At 44.5% G+C, this 24120-nt stretch overlaps 1 protein-coding gene across 1 annotated transcript in view; it reads left to right on the top strand.

Annotated features, from left to right (window-relative positions):
* The window catches only part of PPM1H (protein phosphatase, Mg2+/Mn2+ dependent 1H), a 290096-nt gene that overhangs the window by 259937 nt on the left and 6039 nt on the right, over positions 1-24120 (top strand). The window contains exon 9 of the mRNA XM_043447515.1: positions 6066-6217. Coding sequence (XP_043303450.1) covers positions 6066-6217 — 152 coding nt within the window. The remainder of the gene's footprint in view (positions 1-6065; positions 6218-24120) is intronic.

Raw genomic sequence — 24120 nt, 5'->3', positions numbered from 1 at the left:
CCCCTGCAAAGCAGGGGCTGCAACAAAGCTAAGGGCGTCTCTAGCTGCTCTTGAGGGGGGAGGGCTGCGAGCGCCGGCAGCACTGGGCTCATTCTGGGGCGTATTAGCCACGCCCCTGGTGCCCTCCACCTCCAACTTCTTCCTGCTCCCCCCAGGCTGGTTTTTCTTTTTTTGGTCTGTTAGCAGCTTCCCTGAGGATGGGGGAAAGAAAGGAGAGTCTGCCACATCTTTTGAATATCAGCACATTACAGTTTGATGACTGCCTGGGAGCATCGGAGTTTACAAGCTTAAATTGTTGGGTCACCATGAGATTAGGGGGTCTTCTGAATGGATCTTATATGCTGAATTCTTTCTCTTCCTCCTTTCTTCCCACTTACTCTGTCTCACCAACACTTCCCTGGTGGTCCAGTGGCTCAGGCTGCGAGCTCCCCATGTCGGGGACCTGGGTTCCATCCCTGGTCAGGGAACTAGATCCCACATGCTGCAATTAAGACCTGGTACAGCCGAGACAGAAATGTTTACAACTCCTGGTGGCTCAGGTGGTAAAGAATCTGCCTGCGATGCAGGAGACCCAGGTTCAATCCCTGGGTCAGGAAGATCCCCTGGAGAAGGGAATGGCAACCCACTCCAGTATTCTTGCCTGGAGAACTCCTTGGACAGAGGAGCCTGGCAGGCTAACAGCCCATGGGATCACAAAGAGTCGGACGTGACTGCGGGATTAACACTATTCTGTCTGAGCAAGTATGTCCTGAAAATCTAGTGGGATTTACTCTATGAAAGACATGGTAAGGTCCACAGAAGTGCAGAATGGAATCTCTGACCTCTTGAAGTTGACTTTTCAGGGCAGAGAAGCTGACCAGCTCTCAGATTGTTCACTGTAAGTAGGACAAGTGTAAACGTCCAGCAAGGGCAACACTTCCCTTGGTGGCTTACTGCATGCTTCCATGGGCTGGGATCTGGGCACTGTTCTGGGGGCAAAAACTTACAGGATGACTCAGACCTTGCCACAGGGCAGTTTATTGCCCGAAAACTGTGTTTTCAAGGAGAGGGTCCCCCACCCTTTGCTTTGGAATTACCCCTCTTTACATAGTCTGATGGGCTTCCCAGGTGGCGCTAGTGGTGTTAGTACAGGGGGCCTAAGAGATGCAGCTTCCATCTTTGGGTCGGGAAGGTCCCCTGAAGAAGGAAACGGCCACCCACTTCAGTATTCTTGCTTGAAAAATCCCACGGACAGAGGAGCCTGGCAGGCTACAGTCCATAGGGTCGCAGAGAGTCAAACAAGACTGAAGTGACTTGCCAGGCACCCAGCCTGATATCTGGGCTCAGATCTCCACAATCAGAATCTTTAAAGGTGGGCCCTTGAATCTTAATTTTGTGAGTTCTGCAAGTGATTCATAAAACATAAAGGTTTGAGAATGACTACTCATGTGGAAGAGACAGACAGGTGAGCCTAGACTGGTACACCCAGGTAAATACTGTCTTAGTGAGCCTGAAAGGAATTGTCTGCAGAGGGTCAGGGGAAAGAAAGGAAGAAGGCTGCTCTCAGATCTTCGTCAGGCTGGCTCTGGCAGCGGGGGTAGACAGTGTCCCCCTCAGCCTCTCTTCTTCACCAGCCGTCTGATACCGTCCGCACACACTTCAACCAGAGGAGGAGCCCCCGTCCCCATGGGAAGGGTCCTGTGGAAAGTCACATCTCAGACCTCTGTTCACTTGGCGCCTTCCCAGAGATGCCGGCCTTACCCACGTCTTCCGAAAGGCTGTCCTGCCGCTCTCCTTACCCTGCCTGATTCGTCTTCTGTAATTTATTTGTGTCTAGCGCACCTTGTTGAGAAGTTGTGAGGACTTCTGCCGCTTTTGTTCACAGCGGTTGGCACATACTAAGTGCTCAGTAGGCATGGCACGGAGCATCCAGGAGGGCTGAGGGATCTGCCAGGACTCAGCTCTCTGCTGCTCTGAGAAACGGCAGGCGTTGTAGGGTGCCCACGGGCTTCCTCTCCCTTTCTTGGAAGATGGGCACAAGGCAGGAGTCACTCGGAGCTCTGCCCACGTTCTCCAGACCTTCCCATGTCTCCAGACCTTCCCATGGAGGCCTTTGCCGATCACACCTCTCCTCTCCCACAGACTGTCTTCCTTGTGTCTGAGTCCTAGGGAGCCTCCGAGCCCGTACTTTTGATGTGGGGCTTCCTGGAACATTAAGAAGCTATTTGAGGAGTTGAACAAGGCTCTCTGGCGTGGCGAGTGTGGTCCGATGGAGGAGGGCCCATAGCGCCTCCAGGGAGGGAAGGTCGGGTCTCCAGAGCCCACTGGAATCTTTTGAAACCCTTGCTACTGGGGAGGATGAGCATGCAGTGGGATGCCTTGCAGGCAGTCCAGCTTTGCTGAGGGGGTTTTCACAAAATGTTCTGCATCGCGGGTTGATGTATAAGACAGGAGCTGTAAGTGGAAAGCTGGCAGACTCCTTTGGAAATTGGCTAAAGGGCAGGAAACAAAGGGTAGCGGTAAAAAAAAAAAAAAAAAAAACCCTAAAAGGATGTTAATTGAGGAGTGCCTCAGGGAATAGGATTGAGGCTAGCTTTTTATTATTTACATAAAAATTGCTTGGAGAATGGTATTGAGAGGGATTTTCATGTTGGGTAAGGAAACTGCCTTAGAGAGTTGTGTGGAAATGTGAATAGGGGAATTAGGGAAGGATTCAATTTCCTGACGGAACTGAAAAGGAACATTTTCTAACATGTTTCTATTTATCAACCCACACCCATTCTGTTGGCCAGATTTCTACTTGAGTAGCGGACAGGACGACAACTGCTTAAAACAACTCGAATCTCCACACTTTGGGGGCCCCAGAAAGCGCCTGAAGAGACTTTGGCACCCTACAGACAGGGCAGGTCCTGAAATGAAACGGATGTTATCTTCAGACCTAGAAACCGCTCTTTTCTTTTCTTAAATGATGTTCAGTTGCTCAGTCATGTCTGAGTATTTGTGACCCCATGGACTGCAGCATGCTAGGCGTCCCATAGTCCTTCACCAACTCCTGGAGCTTGCTCAAACCATGTCCATTGACTCTGTGATGCCATCCATCCATCTCATCCTCTGTTGCCCCCTTCTCCTCCTGCCCTCAATCTTTCCGAACATCAGGATCTTCTCCAATGAGTTGGCTCTTCGCATCAGGTAGTCACAGTATTGGAGCTTCAGCTTCAGCTTCAGTCCTTCCAGTGAATATTCAGGGTTGATTTCCTTTAGGGTTGACTAGTCTGATCTCCTTATAGTCCAAGGGACTCTCAAGAGTCTTCTCCAACACCCCAGTTCGAAAGCATCAATTTTTAGGCACTCAGCCTTCTTTAGGGTCCAACTGTCACATCCATACATGACTACATGACTTCTTAAATGTATTTAAGCTTAATTTTTCATCATTTTTCTCAGAAAGGATATGCTGAAGGTATCTCATAAGTTTCAGGCAGAAATGATGATTGGCAAGTTCTTTTATTGAATTGGAGGATAATTACTTTACAATACTGTGTTGGTTTCTGCTGTGTGACAACATGAATTGGCTATATATATCCACATTTACCCTCCTTCCTCCACTCCCCCACCATGAATCCTCTTTTAAAAGAAGCTGGAAGGCAGGCGGCATCTCGTATTTAACTACAAATATAAGATGCTACAAGCACATGACACCCACATCTCCCTTCCTCCCTTTATAAGGAATGTTTTTGATCCTCTGGAGCTCAAATCATCACAGAAATTTCTTGTAGATATACCCCAATAAGAGGCTAGCAGTCTCACATAAGCAAAGTGATTGCATACCGGAGGTAACAACACATGATACAGGGCCTGAAAGTGGGAGCTCAGAAGTGCCATTTGCTGCCCTCGCTGTAACCTCCCCCAAGGGATAGACTCCTAGATATCATGGAGCCCTCAGTTTCCCTGCTACCAACCAGTAGGACTTCTTGGTGGCCTTAGTATTCAAAGTGTGGTCCAGGGACCTGCAGCACCAGCCTCACACGGGAACAAATTAGAAGTGCACGTTCTGAAGCCCTGCCCCAGCGCTGAGTTAGAATCTGCATTTCATTAGGATCCTGGCTGATTGCTGTGCGCATTAACTTTTCAGAAGCACTGTTCCAAGACACCCAGGAACCACAGAAGATAAAGCAGAGGGAGTCTGCTTGCTGCTACAGAGGAAAAATCAAACCACATGGGTTCAGTGGCCTAAGGCTGAAATTCTGGCATTTGGGACTTTCCAGTTTGCTGTAAATTTAAGATCCCCACTCCTGTTGTCTTTAATTTGGCCCCAGAAGGCACAGTGCCTTCTCCAGAATATAAACTTACCCCGAAGTGAACGTGCCTTTTTTTTTTTTTTCTTTTTTTTTTATTTATTTATTTATTTTTTTTTTGAACGTGCCTTTTGAAAGGAAGATGTTAAAAGCCAGTCCAGTCTTCCCTTGAGTGCTCTTTCCCGCACCCTGTGCTCGCGAGCGAGGTTCATGGTGTACGTACCATTAGCTAATTGTTGCTGTCTTGTCCCCCAGCCACAGAGGCTATTTTCCATTTGAGCTCATTTCTCCAAAAACTTTGGGGCAGCTGTGGGCATTTTGTTGTTTTCTGCTGTTGGGTGTAGGCTGTTCATCCTGTAGCAGGGTGTCACCGGCCTGGGCAAACCTTCCTGAAATACAGGAGACTTGGCTTTTACAGATGCGGATGGGAACATTCTGTAGGCCTCTCAGAACTGTATTGGCTCGAGGTCTGAGATGACAGGACGGTGACTCTATGATGGGACACGGGGACAGCTGCCTACACGCCATCCTCTGCCCCTCCCCTGGCCTGCAGCCGTCACATAGACTTGTTTAGAAAACAGGATAAGGCAATGAGGTTGAAGGACTTGGAAGATTGATGAAATTGACCTGTCTTTGTCCTCAGTTCATGAGGGGGTGTAGACAGTGCTGATTCTGTCAAATTAGTAGGGCATAGCAATGACATCCCCAACCTCTCCTTCTGTGTACCCACATAGGGTGAACATTAGCTCCAGTTAGGCTTTCTTGGTAGCTCAGACGGTAAAGCGTCTACCTACAACACGGGAGACCTGGGTTTGATCCCTGGGTCAGGAAGATCCCCTGGAGAAGGAAATGGTAACCCACTCCAGTATTCCTGCCTGGAAAATCCTATGGACTGAGGATCCTGGTAGGCTACAGTCCATGGGGTTGCAAACAGTCGGACACAACTGAGCAACTTCACTTCACTTCACTTCAACAGAAGGAAGGCTTGATTTTCATTAGCATTAGTTTTGCTAAGGTCACTCTGTTCTTTTCCAAGACTCAAGGGGGATGTTGAAATAGCCAAGTCATTTCAGGTACTAGAGATGAGGAAAGACTTCAAGTTTGCTAAGACATACACTTGACATGTGTCCTTTGTAATTTAGGCTAGATTGAGGCCCTTCAGACCTGAGTGCAGCATCAGAACCCCATGCTTACATGAGACGAGTCTAGCTCCAGGGGTCTCAGAGAAGGCAAGCCAAAAGTATCAAGTGAGCACCTGAAGTAAAGTGTGTCTCCTCAGTCCTAAATCAGTACATTCAGAGCAGCTTCTATGGAGCCTAGACTGGCCTTGTCTCCCTCACAGAGTAAGAGCTCAGAGCAGGGACTTCTGCTGTTTATCTTTATACTTAGAGCACCCAGCGCAGAGCAGCCCCTTAGTCAATGTCTGTGGGATGGATGTGCGGAGAAAGGAAGGCAGCAATCTTCCTGCTGCTCTGCTGGCTACCGCTGTGTCTATTATGTGTCATTGTTCCAGCCACATCTCAGGCATTACATTTTCAGTTAACTTCTTCCTTGGCAACTGTGAATTTCTTGGGCTCACTCACAGTTGTGTTTGGCACCCCATATGTCTATACGGCAAGTCTCCAAAGGAGGCTACCCCTGGACACAGAGCATGTTGCATAGCCATGTGCCTTATGGTGCACCCTTAAAAACCACGGGGCTGGGCAAGAAAAGGGAAGGGAAATCAGAAGCCAGTCTGCTGAGGGGAATAATATGCTCCTAACTTCTTAAGCAGGATGTTCCTCTTCCTTTCAGGTAAGAGTCTACGATCTCTCCAAATACGAGCATGGAGCAGATGATGTGCTGATCTTGGCCACTGATGGACTCTGGGATGTTTTATCAAATGAAGAAGTGGCAGAAGCAATCACTCAGTTTCTCCCTAACTGTGATCCAGATGACCCTCACAGGTTTGTGCGTTTCCATGATTGGAGGGTTGTTAATCGAGTGGCGTTTCATGATGTGAATAAAATAGATAATAATCGTGCAATTCTCATCATTTATGATTCACCATTTATGAGCTGATGGTTTAGTAACTAAATTGCAAAAGGGACTACATTTCTCTCTTTTCGTTGTTTGGGAGTAATTTTATTTTTAAATTTTTATTGGCATATAGTTGATTTATACTGTTTTGTTAGTTTCAGATGTACAGCAAAGTGAATCAGTTATACGTATAATACATATAGCCACTATTCTTTTAGAGTCTATCCCCATATAGGTCATTACAGAGTATTGAGTAGAGTTCCCTGTGCTATATAGCAGGTTCTTACTAGTTGTTTATTTCATATATAGCGTGTATACATGTCAGTCCCAACCTCCCAATTTATGCCTCTCCCACCCCTACCCCTGGTAAACACGCTTGTTTCTACATCCATCACTCTATTTTCATTTCATAAATAAGTTCATTTGTACCTCCCCCGCCCCCAACCACAGACTCCGCATATAAGCAATATCATATGATATTTGTCTTTCTCTGTCTGACTTACTTTAACTCAGTATGCTGATCTCTGGGTCCATCCATATTGCTGCAGATGGCATTATTTTGCTATTTTTCTATGGCTGATAGTCATATGTACAGTATGTACGTACCACATCCTCTTTATCCATTCCTCTGTTGATGGACATTTGGGTTGCTTCCATGTCCTAGCTATTGTAAATAGTGCTGCAGTGAACACTAGATTGCATGTGCCTTCTGGAATTATGGTATTCTCTGGGTAAGTGTCCAGGGACGGGATTGCTGGACCAAATGGTAGCTCTATTTTTAGTTTTTTTAAAGAGCCTCCATTCTGTTCTCCATAGTGGCTGTATCAGTTTGTATTCCCACCAACAGTGCAAGAGAGCCCCCTTTTCTCCACCCCTTCTCTGGCATTTATTGTTTGTAGGTTTTTCAATGATGGCCGTTCTGATGGGTATAAGGAGATACCTCAATGTGGTTTTGATTTACGTTTCTCTAATAATCAGTGATGTTGAGCATCTTTGCCTGTGATTTTTGGCAACATTTCTTTCTTTCCTTTTTTTGGCTATGCTGCTTGGCTCATGGGATCTCAGTTCTCTGACCGGTCCATAGAAGTGAAAGCCCGGAATCATAACCGCTAGGTGATCAGGAAACTCCCTACTTTCACAGCCAAATAAAAATCCTCCTTAAGTTAAAGCAAGATACAAGTGGTAAAGAATACTCTTTGTGAGATATTTTAGCAGTATATCTTCCTCACAGTCTTCCTTCATATTCTGAAAATGGGAATAACCCAATTTGTGATCCTCCTAGTAAGAATGATAGCAGATGTTCCCAGTATTGATTTCCATCTGTTGGAGAACAGTTTCTTTCAGGAAACATTGGGAAAGGAGAGAAACCTTAAAGTAAGGATTCTCAATAACATTATGGCAGTGTTAATATTCTAAACAACCCTAGGTGAATCAGAAATAAAAAGAAATCCCCTCTAGAGAAAGACGTGTTTCACTTAGAACACAAGGAAATAAGTCACCATGAGTAAAAACCAGCAGAAACAACAGACAGCAGAGTTGGAGCTGTAAATACTTCGTTATTTGGTTTATCAGCCAAAATATATAAATATATACTTTAACCTGTTTCATAAATGTTTTTAAAAGCATTGAAAATATGAGTAAGGACAAGAAACTACAAAATGCACAGATTTTTTAAATAAGAAAATGGAAGTTCTAGAGATGAAAAATATAAAAATAGGAACTAAAAACTCAATGGGTTAAACAGACTGGAGATGGTTGAAGAGCATGCTGATGAGCTGAAAAACTGATCTGAACAATCCAGAATATGGCTCAGAGAGACAAAGAGAGGGGAAGTATGAAATTAGACTTAAAAAAAAAAAAAGAAATTAGACTAGGAGGCTGACCTAAAGATGCTGTAAATACAAATGCCAAAGGAAATACTATAGAAAATGGAAAGGAAAAAACCAAGTTCCAATCCAGAAATGTTGAATGATATTAAACCTAAGATGCAGAAAGCCCAACAGATCTCAAGCAGAAGAAATAAAGAGAAAATTTTAAGTAGATATTTCACAGTGAAACCGAAGAACTGAAAAAATATACGAAAGGCAGTCAGGAAGAAAGATGAAATAGGTACTTAGGAATAGCATTTACACTGATAGCATACCTTTCAAAAACAACACAGAAGTCAAGACATTGGAGTTGTATCTTCAGCTGGCTAAGAAAAGAAGATCCAGTTTTTTGGAATTTGTATATATAGTAAAAATATCAAAAAGGAGGATGAAGTAAAAGCCTTTTGAGGCGAAAAAACACTGAGAAATTTTACTGCCACCCAGCCTCCTCTGAAGAAATTCTAAAGAAGCTCCTCAGATAAGAAAAGGAAACAACCCCAGATGGAAGACGGAGACCTAAAATAGATTATTAAGCTATTAAGTAAATAGGTGGGTATACTTAAACATACATTAACTATATAAAACAGCAATATGAATGTCTGATGTATGGTTAAGAAAATATGATATACTGAATAAAAATTGCATAATGAATTGGCCAGTGTGTATAGTAATCAGCTAAAGTATGTTATGGTTCTACTTGAAAAGAGATTATAAGTGTTTAACTTTAGACTTTAAATGTGTTTAGTAGTAAGAAAATGATTAGAAGAACAGAAAGTATAATTTTCAAACTAGTCAAGGGAAAGAAAGCCCACATTGAAATAAAAACCAAACTTCTAAACAACTTACGAATCACTGTTACACCTTTTGTCTTTTGGGATTTCCTGGAAGTGTGAATTTTGCAGTTACTTGTTCATATGTAAATATTTTACTTTCAGAAATAAAGTTTTAAATTGCTCTTGTTTTATATAGTATTGAAAGAAAATTAACTTTATTAAAAAGTTTATCTGTTGAAAAACTTACAAATCAAAAAATTATAATAAAAATTAGAAATTACTGGGGTTTGAATAATAAGAATACTACATATTAAGACTTCAAAGGCTAAATTTCGAGCTTTTGTCCCCCTAATTTAAGGAGCTACACATAGGTGAAAAACTCTAGACATCCTTGACCTGCCAGAAATGACTATACTCCTTCCGTATCATAAAATCACTTTCCCAACCTTCCCACCCTCCCAGTTCCCCAGATCACAAGCGCTCTGCCCATAAGCTCCAGACTCCTGATCTCAGAAAAAGAGGTCCCTAACCATAGAGAAGGGTAGTGTTTCTCAGAGGAAGACCTAGACGGTCAATTTGTACTACTGGGCTAGTTCTGCCCAAGTACTTACACAAACATGTACAAAAGAGTTCTGGAAACTTCAGTGTTCTAAGGAACCACAAGAATGGTGCTGTCCACTTGTGGACTGTGTGTCCTTTTCCTGGGTACAGGCGACCAGTAAACGACTGTCCTAATTAAAAAATTTAGTTTTGTGATCCTTATTTCAACAACAGCATCTAGATTAAGAATGAAAAAGCAGAATAAACCCATGAGAAGTAATGGAAGGAGAAATTAAAGATAACAGAAGAAAAAATATACAATAAAAAAAACTACAAAGCCAAAATTTGTTTCTTTAAAACAACTAAACATTAGGGAAATGCAAATCAAACCTCAGTGACATACTACTTCATATCCATTAGGCTGGCTATTTAAAAACAAACAAAGAGAAAACAACAAGCATTAGTGAGAATGTGGAGAAATGGAAACTTTCTGTGCGTTACTGGTGAGATGGTAAAACGGTACAGCTTCTGTGGACAACAGTATGGAGATGCCTCAAAAAATTAAACATACAGTTACATCCACCAATTCCACCTCTGGGTATATACCCCTAAAAAACAAAAGCAGGGAGTCAAGCAGATACTTGTACACCCTTGTTCATAGCAGCATTATTCGCAGTAACTAAAAGGTTTAAGCCACTCAAGTGTCCATTGACAAATGAATGAGATAAACAAATTGTGGTTATATAATACAATGGACTATTCATCAGTCTTAAAAAGGAATGAAATGGTCACATGTGTTACAGAGTGGGTGGACATTATGCTCAGTGAAATAAGCCAGTCACAGGCGGACAAATATTGTATGACTCCACTTACATAAGGTACCTAGAGACAGATACGTGTCAAATGTCTCAAATACACAGAGACAGAAAGTAAAATGGCTGTTGCTGGTTGCCAGGGGTTAAGGGGGTGGGGATGGGGAGTTGGTGTTCAACAGTTACAGCGTTTCGTTTGAGAACAGGAAAAAGTTCTGGAGATACGTGGTGGTGGTGTAAAATGTGAACGTACTTAATGCCACAGAACTATACACTTGAAAGTGGTAAAAATGTTAATTCTTATGTATATTTTACCACAAAACTATTTCTAAAAAAAAAAAAAGGCAAAAAAAAAAAACCCCAAAACTCCTCTAACAGGGACTTCCCTTGTGGTTCAGCAGTGAAGACTGTGCTCCCAGTTCAGGGGGCGTGGGTTTGATCCTGTCAGGGAACTGAGATCCCACATGCTGCATGGTGTGGCAAAAGAAAGAAAAAAAACTAACAAAGTAGATAAAGTTCCCATAAAACTAATAAAAAATGAGGGGGGCTGGCAAATAAATAATAATAGAAAACAGTAATAATTCAGATGTGTGCATGTGTGCTCGGTCATTTAGCCGTGTCCGACTCTTTGACAACTCCATGGACTGTAGCCCACCAGGCTCCTCTGTCCACAGGATTTCCCAGGCAAGAATACTAGAGTGGGTTGCCATTTCCTTCTCTAGGGGATCTTTCCAACCCGGGGATGGAACCTGAGTTTCCTGCATCGACAGGTGGATTCTTTACCACTGAGCCCCCTGGGAAGCCCTAACTCAGATGAAGTAGCAATATAAGAGGAACTGGCTACCCACTCCAGTATTCTTGCCTGGAAAGTCCCATGGATGGAGGAGCCTGGTGGGCTACACCCCTTGGGGTCGCAAATAGTCAGACACAACTGAGCGACTGACACACAGTCAATGAACCTAACATATTCTTTAACAGGATCACTGCAAAAATATTTTTCCCTCATTTGATCTTTCAGTTCAGTTCAGTCACTCAGTCATGTCCAACTCTTTGCAACCCCATGAATCACAGCACACCAGGCCTCCCTGTCCATCATCAATGCCCAGAGTTGACTCAAACTCATGCCCATCCAGTCGGTGATGCCATCCAGCCATCTCATCCTCTGTCGTCCCCTTCTCCTCCCGCCCCCAATCCCTCCCAGCATCAGGGTCTTTTCCAATGAGTCAACTCTTCGCATGAGGTGGCCAAAGTACTGGAGTTTCAGCTTCAGCATCAGTCCTTCCAATGAACACCCAGGACTGATCTCCTTTAGGAACGACTGGTTGGATCTCCTTGCAGTCCAACGGACTCTCAAGAGTCTTCTCCAACACCACAGTTCAAAAAGAATCAATTTTTCGGCACTCAGCTTTCTTCACAGTCCAACTCTCACATCCATACATGACCACTGGTATAAAACCACAGCCTTGACCAGACGGACCTTTGTTGGCAAAGTAATGTCTGTGCTTTTTAATATGCTATCTAGGTTGGTCATCACTTTCCTTCCAAGGAGTAAGTGTCTTTTAATTTCATGGCTGCAGTCACCATCCGCAGTGATTTTGGAGTCCAAAAAATAAAGTCTGACACTGTTTCCACTGTCTCCCCATCTATTTCCCATGAGGTGATGGGACCAGATGCCATGATCTTAGTTTTCTGAATGTTAAGCTTTAAGCCAACTTTTTCACTCTCCTCTTTCACTTTCATCAAGAGGCTTTTTAGTTCCTCTTCACTCTCTGCCATAAGGGTGGTGTCATCTGCATATCTGAGGTTATTGATATTTCTCCAGGCAATCTTGATTCCAGCTTGTGCTTCTTCCAGCCCAGCGTTTCTCATGATGTACTCTGCATATAAGTTAAATAAGCAGGGTGACAATATGCAGTCTTGGTGTACTCCTTTTCCTATTTGGAACCAGTCTATTGTTCCATGTCCAGTTCCAACTGTTGCTTCCTGACCTGCATACAGGTTTCTCAAGAGGCAGTGAACAAAATTGTAACCAAAATTATAACCAAAATTCATAGAACTTCACAACCTGATTCTAAGATATATATGGCAGAACAAAATGCCAAGAATGTTTGTGACATTTCTGTACGGGTCTTACCTTTCTAGATATCAATACAAAGTCAGAATAAATTAAGGTGCTGCAAAAAAACTAAAATTGGATCCTTCCCTCACACCATACATTAAAATCAAGTCCAGGCAAATTAAGACTTAACTGAAAGGAAAAATAAGTCAACCTTTAGGAAATAGAACAGGAGACTATCTTTATGATCTTTAGGGTGTACAGTGTGAACGTACTTAATGCCACAGAACTATATACTTTAAAGTGGTAAAAATGTTAATTTTTATGTTATGTATATTTTATCACAAAACATAATTTCTCAAAAAAAGCAAAACAAAATCCCAAAACTTTTAGCAGGGGCTTCCCTTGTGGTTCCGCAGTTAAGACTGCGCTTCCAGTGCAGGGGGTGTGGGTTTGATCCCGTCAGGGAACTGAGATCCCACATGCCGCATGGTGTGGCAAAAGAAAAAAAGAAAACTAACAAAGTAGACAAATTTCCCATAAAACTGATTAAAAAAATGAGGGGGGCTGGCAAATAAATAATCTTACTAATAGAAAACAGTAATAATTCAGATGTTTGCGTGTATGCTCATAGTTTTAGTAGAGAAGGATTTCTTAAGACACAGGGAGCACAAACAAGGTAAGATTGATATCCTCGACTACATTAAAATTAGCAACTTTTGTTCTTCAAAAGGCAACATGAAAGGAATAAAATGACAAGGCAGGAACTTGGAGAAGATCCTTGCAACTTGTATAACCAAAGAGAGATTTATACCCATAAAATATAATGAACTCTCACAGATCAATAAGGACAACACAAATAACCCAATAAAACTGAGCAAGAACTAGTCATCACACAGAAGAAAATTAATGGCCAATAACTATATGAAAACCACTTCAACAGAGGAGTAGAAATAATTAAAAACATGGAGAACAAATGCAGATGGATTTGTGAATTTGTACATAGACTCTGAAGACAGCTGGGCATCTCTCTATCCTATAAACCAGAAGCTCCGCTCCTAAGTCTGTCCCCTGGAGCAGTGGTTCTGAAAGTGTAGTCTTTGGGCCACATGGCATCAACATCATCTGAGAACTTGTTAGAAATACAAAATTTCAGGCTCAAACCCAGATCTATCAAATAAAACTCCAGTGGTAGGACCCAGGTATCTGTGTTTCAACAAACCACCCAGGTTTTTTGTTTTTTGTTTTTTTCTGGTGCTGGTATAATTCAATTCATACAAAAAGCTATCCATACAGTTGTTTCTATGAGAAAAATGGGAAGCAGCCTGCATGGCCAGCCAGAGGATAGATGAACAAAGAACAGAATAATTCACAGCCCCCAGATGTGCATGAACCAAAGCTGTGATCTTTTAACAGGGAAGAATCTCAAAGACACAATGTTGAATTTACTAACCCAGTCATACAAGAATTCACATATTATGATTCTGTTTGCATAAAGTAGAAAATGAGTCACTTAGGGATGCAGATATTAAAATTACGAAGAGCATTAACACAAAATTCAGTTAACGGTTACCCTGGGAAGAGAAGTGGCAGAGGGGGACACGTGCTTGAGGAGGGGTCCACAGAGGGCTTCTGAGGGATTTACTGACAATGTTTGTTTCTCTAGCTACACGGCAGGTACATGACTGCTCCTGGAATTTGTAAACTCTTCATTTGCTATATACACTTGTCTGTATGCCAGCTGTGAGAGGTAGCCATAGTCCAATGGTTAATGGCATGAATCTAGTCATTTAACCTTGGGTTAAGTCCTGGTTCTGCCCCTTCTAGACTTTGTGACCTTGGGGGAGTTTCTTAACCTCTCCTTGTCTCAGATTCTTCATCTGTAAAATGGAAGTTCCAGTCGTCCTAAACTAAAGCTTGCACGTCTGCTAAGTCGCTTCAGTCGTGTCCAACTCTTTGCTACCCCATGGACTGTAGCCCGCCAGGCATCTCTGTCCATGGGATTCTCCAGGCAAGAATACTGGAGTGGGTTGCCATTTCCTCCTCCGGGGGACCTTCCTAACCCAGGGATCAAACCCAAGTCTCTTACATCTCCCGCATTGGCAAGCGGGTTCTTTACCACTAGCGCCAGCTGGGAGGCCCTGACCTAATGGTTGTATTAATATATAAAGCGAATTGCCTGGTATATAATAAGCACTATTTGTTGTTGTTATTCTATATTTGGTGCTATTTTTATGTGTTTCATATATTTCACAACAACAACAACAAAAAAACTCCTTCAGGAAAAAAATGAAAGCTCGACATTCTCTCTCCTTCTAAGAGTTGTTTGGTATAATTTTTCCCAGGTGGAAAGGAATTGATAGTACAGGAAGTAAGATTATTTTATTTGAATTTGAATACATTTTTTTCCTGTTGAGCTTTTAATCTGTACCCTACTTGTTAGCAACATTCTCCTGTTGATTTTTCCCTACTGTAATTATTTTTGTGAAGCTTTGCAAAGCCATCTGATAGGTATGAGTCCAAAGGCACCCAGTATTTTTTAAAATCTCTCCAAGCTGGCTTGGTTTTGCGTATCAGCTCCTGTCTCCATGGCAACAAATCTGCCCTCCAGGGAGTGGTACCTTGGGCAGTGCTGCCCCTGGGCAGGTGCAGGCCAGGTCAGAGCCGGTTCCTGGCCTCACGAGCTCTGTTCCCTCCAGAGCAGGGCTTACACAGATCCCCGTGGAACAAAAGGGCAGGAAAGAAAAAGCCTGTGAATGTGCCTTTCAGGGAAAACGGCAAACCAACACCTAAGAAAGAATTCTGTATCGGAGGAATGGGTGAAAGAAAAAGTGATAAAATGGGCACAGTTTTATTGCTGAGAGATGGAATATCTGGCTGGAGGTCAGAAAAATTCTGGTTGGTTTTTTAACTCTTAAAACCGCGAGACCTTATGGGGGAGGGTATCTTCTTTGCCAAATAATTCCCATTCAGATTCATTCAACTGGAAAATATTGAAGACCTATTTTGTAAGCCATGGCCTGCTAGACACTGGGGAAGAATTTGTGAAGAAAACAGATCCCTTGGAGTTTAAAGTCTAGAGGTTACAAAAGCATAAGGAAGTTACAATATGGATGATTAGAGGGGCAGCGCAAGGGATAGGCAAGAAAGCTTCCCCCTAGGAGGGATGTCTGAACTCACATGTGAGGGGTAACAGAGAACGTGCCAGGCAGTGCAGTCTGGGGTGACGTTGGGGGGGGAGGGCAGGGTGATTTTCAGTGAACCCAGCAGTCGGCGGGGTAATGTCTGTGTGAGAGGTGGCTGGTGCAGGGCAAGTCAGACCGCAAGCACTCACGAGATAAATGAATGTGAAGATTACGGGAAGGAAGACAGTCTGTGATGACGAAGTGGAATCTGTGTAACTTGTTCATTCTAGCCCATAATCAGAAAACATTCTGGTCAATCTGATGGCGAAAATGCGACGTGTGGGTTTCTGCCCTACCCGGCCATGCTCCTTAGTAATGTAAGCCATATGGGGGAATCGTACAATCTTATCTCAAACTCACGACTTAGGCATTACGTAAAGTGATGTTGGTCTTTCTTGTGTGGGATGTACTTGCATGTGACCATGTGCTTTGGAAGGAGGGTGCCGTGTTCCCGTGGAGACAGGGTGTCTCATTGGGAGGCCCGTGGAGAGCTTGGTCCAAGAAGCCACAGTGGTGGGTTTCCTGGTGGTGCCCTCCTGACTGGGACCTGTTCCATCTTTTCATGCAGAAGAGAAATACGATTGGAAGTGGTCCTGGTAAGTTTTAGCCTAAGGAAGCTCACCAGGCTGGCCAATCGTTTGATAGAAAACGAGACAGGGAAATGCACCCCCCAGGGTGGGCCGCCTGAGGGAGGAAGGGCGTCAAAGCAACAGCACAACAGTGTTCCTTCATTTGACATTCTGAATGGGCCTGTTTCATTTTGAGCTTGGCTGTGTTTGCCCAGTTTGTCTAGAAATTCAGCAGGTCAGGAGGAGGCAGGGCATTAGCCCTGTGACAGGAAGGGCTTTTAGGTTTTGCCATTTGATGACACAGCTTTTGTCTGTGTTATGTGTAGGTTTTTTCTTTCTCTTCTGTTTGTGACAGCCATTTTTGACAAACTGCCAGCATTGTTTTCCTCTGATGACATCCTCTCTCCTTCTAGGGTGCATTGTGAGGGAAAAGGTAATTAAGAGAAAGATACGTTTGCAAAGTTTTAACCGTGGCACTATCTTCTCTGGCAGAGGTGGGGTGAAAATGAGCTGTGTGACCTTCCTGACCCCAGTGTATCTTATGAAGTCCTTTGGCTGTTTTGAACTATCTTGACAAAGGAATCAGAAAATTAAAAGGAGGCTTTGGGAACAAGCCAGAATATGGGTGCCGTGGCTCTTTTTCTTTTTACTGGGTTATGCCCTGAAGTGAAGCAGGGCTGGCGTTTCTGTGCATCATCTGTGGAGTCATGGAATGAACTGTTGATAAGAAATGTACCCAGTCCACAGCCTCAGGTGGGGTGGCTGGAATTCATGGAGGCTGCGCTCCGCAACCTGTCACTGTCCATACTAATTCTGCTAAGATTCTCATATGAGGCCTAAACATCCTGCAAACTTTGGAAAGGGTGCTCTGAGAAAGGCCCAGAGGGATTTTCTGAAGCAGAATATCCCTCTGTAAGGCTGGGGGTATAGTGGTGGGTCTCCTGGAAAGAATATTCAAAATGGAGGCAAGTATGTAATCACGCCAAGAAGATGCTTAGTAATCTGCTAGAAAGGAATACAAGTTGTCAAAATTGCTAAAGGAGAAAGGTGTGGGCAAAGCTGAGAGGACTTAGGGCCAAAGAACAATTAACCACACATGAAAACATGGCATGAATTCACATTCCAAATGCCCAGGTTAGACCTGGCAAGGGTTTTTTTTGTTTGTTTTTTGCCCAGGGTCGCAAAGTGTCGGACACGACTGAGGGACTTCACTTTTCATTTCCCAAAATCTCTTTGTGGAAACCTCATCATGACTTGGATCTAATGACCCTCAGCCCCCTGCCATGACATTCAAGGGACTTATTAAGGGGTACTAAATCTGTAAATACCAACATACTGTAAATTCTGTACAACATCTCCCTAATGAGAGAAGACGCCTTCTTGATGGTCACACCTTAAGTGGTCTTCATCTCCATGCTCTCCTCAGCTCAGTAAACTGTGTGCCTTGATAAGGAAGAGATTAATCCGTGGAAAGTTAAAACACCCACCAGCACTGACAGCAGGATATTAGTGCAGGTACGACATGCCTTGATCATGTGAAACCTACTTTGGCAAAAGACAAAGGTCCTTCTGATGGAATCTTTCTGTGAGTTGCCTGAGCTTTTCCCAGTGCCATTTTGTTTTGAAGAACTATGCCTCAGGACTTGCCTAGTGGTAGAGTGGATAAGAATCCGCCTGCCAATGCAGGGGGCATGGGGTCGATCCCTGGTGCAGGAAGATCCCACATGCCACGGAGCGACTAAGCCTGTGATGCCACAACTCCCCCACAAAGAAGCCACCGCAATGAGCAGCCCGCACACCACAACTGGAGAGCAGCCCCGCGCACTGCAACTGGGGAAAGTCTGTGTGCAGCCGTGACGACCCAGCGCAGCCAGAAATAAACAATGTTTTCAAAAACAGAAAAACTGTGCCTCAAATGTGAAAAGGAAGGGTTCCCCTTCATCCGCTCCATCCCCGGCCCCACCCTCATAGCAGTTGCAAGTTTTAAGAACAAATTGGTGAGTGTTGGATTGCGTGCTGAAGACTAGAGAAAATCTGCGTTTTTGCTTCGTTCTCAGTGTTGAGCATATTCCAATCTGGGAATGTGGATGTCAACCCACCGTTCTGCCCTTGACAGCCTCTGAACCACCCACTGCCGGGCCCATCTCTCCTTCTTCGGTGCTGTTGATGTGGCCATTGATGCAGAACTGCGTGGACGCTTAGTTGGAACATCAGGTCATTTTAAAGGGCTTGCCAGAGACAATGGAGAAGAAAATGGTCTGCTATGCCCCCTCCTACTGATACGTTGCTATGTGGAGTTTGAACTAAAATAAACACGCACCACCTTGAGAAAACCAGGAAGCTGGTGCCAGGGGCAGAGAAGTGGGCGAGGCCTGGCGGGTGTTCGCACCCTCTCTGGCAGGGGTGGTGAGCGCTCCCCCGTCCACGGCCTTGGACCTGCTGTTGTTCCCACATCTTAGGGTGCTCTGCCTGAATGCAGCCCCCATGCAGCGGGCAGGGGACAGAAGCTGGTGTGAGCACCTTCGGGGGTTTCAGAGCCAGGCAGGGGCACCCATGGCTTGGCTTCCAGCAGTAAGCCTGAGATGGGCCTCCTCCCAGGGCCAGTTGCCCGGTTCTGAGCACAACAACGAGCCCCTCCAGGTCACCCCCCACCTACCCGGTCACCACAGATCCCTGCCAACTAATGTTCCCAAGCTTGGGAGGGCTTTTCCACCTCTTCAGTCTCAGGGGCCTTCTCCTCCTATTCCCATCCCACCCGGTTACTGCTGGGCCACAGTAGATGGGAGGCTGCCTTTTATATGCAAATATTCGGAACCCATTAATTCCCCTGTTCCTGCCACCTACCCTCCCTCTTGTAAGACCCTGTCTGTACCATCCGAATAGCAAAGAGAAGTTCCTCCCAAGAAGTGTTGGCTTTAAGGCAGGGTTACAGCCGGAGGCCTGACATGGACTTCCTTTTGACACTGCGCTGCTGATTGAGATGTGGTCTTGTGGGAACACTCTGCAAAAGGTGCAGAACTCTTGGTGGGGAGAGGCATTTTGTGTCTCATGAGGGAAATGGTTTAGGAACGATCTTGTTTATCTCCGCAGGACCTTTGAGGCCTGCGCTAGCATTATTCCAGATGCACAAGTCAAAAAGAGGGGCTCTGAGAAGCTAAGGAGTTTCTTCAGAACCCCACCTCCGCCCGCAGGGTGCTGCGCCCAGGCTAGGACCCCAGGCAGCCCAGCCTCCCGCAGGGACCCCTTCATGCCCCCCACCCCCGAGGTGAGAGAACCAAGTGCCTGGGGATGGCAGGGTGGATGGAGGATTTACCGTCAGCTTCCCCCTTCACTGCCCCCCACCCTGCCCACTTTAGCATCAGCGGTTGTGAAAAGAGCCTCTGGCCTGCAGCGGTCCTTCAGCTCCTCTTCATTCTTGGCTTTTTTCCCCTCCCCAACACGCCCGCCCCCCCAACACCCCGGCAGCCATCTCTTTCAGCAGAACCAGGCAGATCCATACGGAAAGCGTCTGCCAGAGAAGAGAAATGCTCTCCAAGTACACACCTTGTCTCCTTGGGAGACGCTTTGTCCAGAGGGCCGAGTGCTCCAGCTCCTCCCGCCCCGCTTCCCCGCCGCGCTCTGACCTTCGGAGTGAGACCCGAGGTCCTGGCCCTGCCCCACGCCCAGCTCCCGGGTCACAGGCTCGGGGGCCCCCTCCCGTCCTGGCAGAGGTGTGCGGACCCCTCACCCCTTCTGCGGTCTTCAGCTGCGCCGTGTCCTCCTCTGCAGCCCTCTTGTATACTGCGCTGACGTTTCGTGTTTTGACTTCAGGTTTTCTCCTGTGGCTCCCTTCACCCCTCATGTGTGGTGAGTAGGTGCTCAGCCTCAGCAGCAGACTCAGGAGAGCCCTCCTGTCTTCCTGCCCTGTGACGCCTTCTCCCCCTTTGTCACCAAACCCGGCAGCCCGTGGCAAGTAGAGACTAGAGGAGCATGAAATCGGGGAGAGGAGAAGCGGCCCTTCCCTGCAGAGAAAATGTTTCTTCTCCCCCGAGCACCAGCCTTGAGATAAACAACCTTACTAGTGAGCTCATGCCTGGGGCAAGATGGTGCTTGAAGGATGCTGGTGACCTCTGAAGTGTCCCCCGGCCGGGCTGAGATTGCAGCTGGGGCACAAAACCTTTTCCTAACAACTCGGTGCCTGGGGTTGTGTTGAGTTGATCAGCTTATGAGGAAAGATCCCCGCAGGTGGCTTCATTTCTTCCTAAACACCATTTGTGACTTTCAGTGCTGCGTCTCCTGTGCATGAAGGAACCCCACTCTCGAGGGCAGCTGCAGTGACCAGTTATTGCCAATGGCATCTGATCAGCATACCCTTCGATTGCCCTCACAGATGGCTCTTTTACAGGGGGGATGCTGCATTCACTAGGGGGGCCTGGCAAAGAGAAGTCGGGTGGAGGACGCTGGGCTCCTGGCCACAGTGTTGGAATAAATGGTCCGAGGTGCTCTCCCTAAGCTTCCCACTCAAATGGAAAAACGGCCTTCCTGCGGCATGTGGATGACGGCAAGAACCTGATGAAGCTGAGGTTCTGTGGGGAGGTGCTGGGCAGGCCTTCCACACGGAGAAAGAGTGAGATTAAGTCTCACACCTCTCCTGGGGCCTGGGGATCCTAAGCCAAGAAACTCACCTAAAATGTGTTCTAGAACTAAAATGTGTTCTAGAACTGGAGGAACCCATAGTGTGCCCCAGTATTTAAAATCACTGTAGATCACCTGGGGCATGCAGTAGACAACCCTACTGAAGAAAAGCCTCTATCTTACCTTTAAACGTCGCGTGAGAAAGGATAACAGAGCCTTCCCTCTATCCCGCCCCCCCCCCACCCCCAGAGAAACCCTAGTAGAGCAGGTGGAGAGAAACTTTAAACGTTTACAAACAGAACCATAAGGTAAAGAAGAGGTGCATTTGGAAAAGAACCAAACGGAAATTTGTAATGGTGAAAAACAGGTAATTGAAATAAAGGAACTCAGTGAGTAGACTGAATAGTAAGCTGCTAAAGTATGAATTAGTGAATTTTTTTTTCATTTATTTTTATTAGTTGGAGGCTAATTACTTGACAATATTGTATTAGTTTTTGCCATACATTGACATGAATCAGCCATGGATTTACATGTGTTCCCCATCCCTATCCCCCCTCCCTGAATTAGTGAATTTAAAGATATTACCGGGCTTCCTGGTGGTTCAGTGGGTGATGCAAATTTCTGTATGTGTGAATGAATGATGGCAAAAATAAATTTAAAATAGCAGTTCTTATAATAAGTAGGCTTAATTTGATCTTAGTAAAGGTGAGGTTTTAATTAGTGATCTACCAATAATGAAGTACAACTAAAATAATACAAAATTTAGAAGTCCTACAGTGCCTTGTGGATTTTCTCATTGGTGAGTATCAGGGTTAGAAGGCAGCACAGGAAATGAGTATGATTTCTTGCGTAAAAGACTGGGGACAGCATTATAACTGAGGATGGCAGGTGGGGAAGTGCCACCTTGGCCGTGAACCTGAGTTAACATTTATTGACTCCTCCTGAAGAGTCTCTTCTGGGATCTACCAAGGGCTGTGCCACATGTCGTGGAAGCCCAGACATAACAGGAGAACTTGGGAGTATGCAGTGGTGTAGGAGCCCCCTGCCAACCTACCCTCGCCCCTACCCCAGAAAAAAAGAATTCAAGAAGAAAAGGCATGAGGTCTGAAGGACAAAGAAAATGGTCACAAGTGTAGCACCTGTGCTGAAGAAAGGTCAAGAGAAATGAGTTTGGAGGAGAATTTTAGGAGGCCATATTGGGAGGGTACTGGACATACTGGTAAGAGATGAAGGAAGAAAAGGGGAAGAAATTGAGGAAGCAAAAACGGATTTCTCTACCAAGACTTCACCTCAGGGAAGACAGAATGAGTGATAAAGAGAAATGCAGGCTCAAAGGAAGTTTTCTTAGCATGGGCAGTAAGCAGCTTTGAGAATAAAACTTTAACTTTCTAGAGTCTTTAATCAATAACGTCTCTAATAAAACTTTAATTTTCTAGAACCCTTTACCCTGGATTCCTAGGTAACCATCTTTTCTAGGTGACCTAATGCTGCTTTTTAAAATACCAAAAGCTAATTTTGACCGTTTTTCCAATACCCCAAATCTCCAGCAATAGCAACATCAGGATAGTCTCTTGCCTTTAACTACAGATGGTACTCTTATGTGGCTTAAATGAAACAAAGTAGGCACTGTTTTGATTTTAGCTTTTTATTGAAGTGTAGATGATTTACAACATTGCATTAGTTTTAGTTTTACAGCAAAGTGATTCAGTTATACATATATCTACTTTCTTAGATTCCTTTATATATACATATATGTTTTAAATACATATATATTTTTTCAGACTCTATTCCATTATAGGTTGTTCTAAGATATTAATATATATAGTTCCTTGTTTACCTATTTTATACAAAGTAGTGCGTATCTGTTAATCTGATATTTCTGATTTATCCCCTGACCCCTTTTCCTTTTAGTAAGTTTGTTTTCTACGTCTGTGAGTCTGTTTTATAGATAGATTCACTTATAATTTTAGCTTCTACATGTAAGTCATTTAATATTTTTCTTTATCTATCTGACTTCACTTAGAATGCTATTCCCTATGTTCACCCATGTTGCCACAAAGGCAATATTTTACTCTTTGTTATGGTAGTCTATTGTATATATCAATATATATACATCTTCTTTATCCATTCATCTGTTGATGGGCACTTGGGTTATCTCCCTGTCTGGGCTATTATAAGGAGTGCTGCTATGATCATTGGGATGCATGTGTCTTTTCAAACTAGAGTTTTCCTCTCTGCATATATGCCCAGGAGTGGGACTGCTGGATCATATGGCAGCCCTCTTATTTTTTTGAGGAACTGTTCTTCATAGTGACTACACCAGTTTGCTTTCCCACAAGCACAACGTAGGAGGATTCCCCTTTTTCCACACCCTCTCCAGCATTTATTATTTGTAGACTTTTTGATGGTGGCCAACTTTCTAAACTTGAAAGGCTAAGGTCTAGACCCTGGGCCATCACCAGGATAATAAACACCACCTGATATTGCTGGTAGCCTTTCCCTGTGAGGTTGTATTCAGACATACAACTTAATATAAAACCAAGAATAACCTGGGGTGAGCATCTGAGAGCGCCTCTGAACACAGTCTATGAGTGGCGGTATGTGGATAGGGGGACATTTATTAGACTCTTTAGCCAAAGGCCTCGTTGGAGTCCATTCTGTTTACTTTCTGATCTCAGCAGGAAGAGGACCCTCAGAGAGGGCCTACTGGTGGCATCTGCCCTCAGGCATAACTTAAGAGTCTTCTACCTCAAAACTAATCATTCTAACAATATGAGTAGAAGAGGGCATATCTCCCACTCACCTACCACCCATTCTCTAGGAGGAGAGTCATTTATTTTGTATCAATATTTTTAAAAAATAGCCTCTCTCTGCCACCTGTAGTATGTGCCACACTTCTCTCCACCACCTGGGCTGAGTACACTTGAGTCTCAAAGGTTCTATAGCCTGGAATCTTAACTATCCTGAGATCATCTGCTACAAGCTTTGTTCTTAAGTAATGTAATGATGGGACTAGATGCTGGTCTCTTCTAACATGAGTCAGGTTAATCCATAAGGGCTTTTAACAGAACAAATACAGGAGGCTTCTGGTGTTCCGACTTCTATAACTCACTGTTCTGAAGGCCAGGCTGAGTGACATTTCAGCAGGGAAAGGCAATAGTAACATTAGGGTGGCCTGCTACTCAAGGTCCGCAGGCTGGCTTTCAAGAGGCCTTCCTTACAGAGGGACGTTCATCATCTTGGTGATGTACCCGAGTCTGGCTTTTAGTTTCTCAAGTTCAGAAACTGGTTTAGCCAACATACAAAGAACAGATTCATTGTCAGGGCTGGGCTCACCTTAACCAAGCTTTCATGACTGATCTGCAAACTTCCGAAATGCCAGGTGATGTTTATATGGAGAAACAGGACTGATG

Source organism: Cervus canadensis, chromosome 25 (genome assembly GCF_019320065.1).
Source record: "Cervus canadensis isolate Bull #8, Minnesota chromosome 25, ASM1932006v1, whole genome shotgun sequence".
Lineage (NCBI taxonomy): Eukaryota > Metazoa > Chordata > Mammalia > Artiodactyla > Cervidae > Cervus > Cervus canadensis.
Note: the sequence above shows the minus strand (reverse complement) of the source record. Positions and strands in the feature narration are given on the sequence as shown.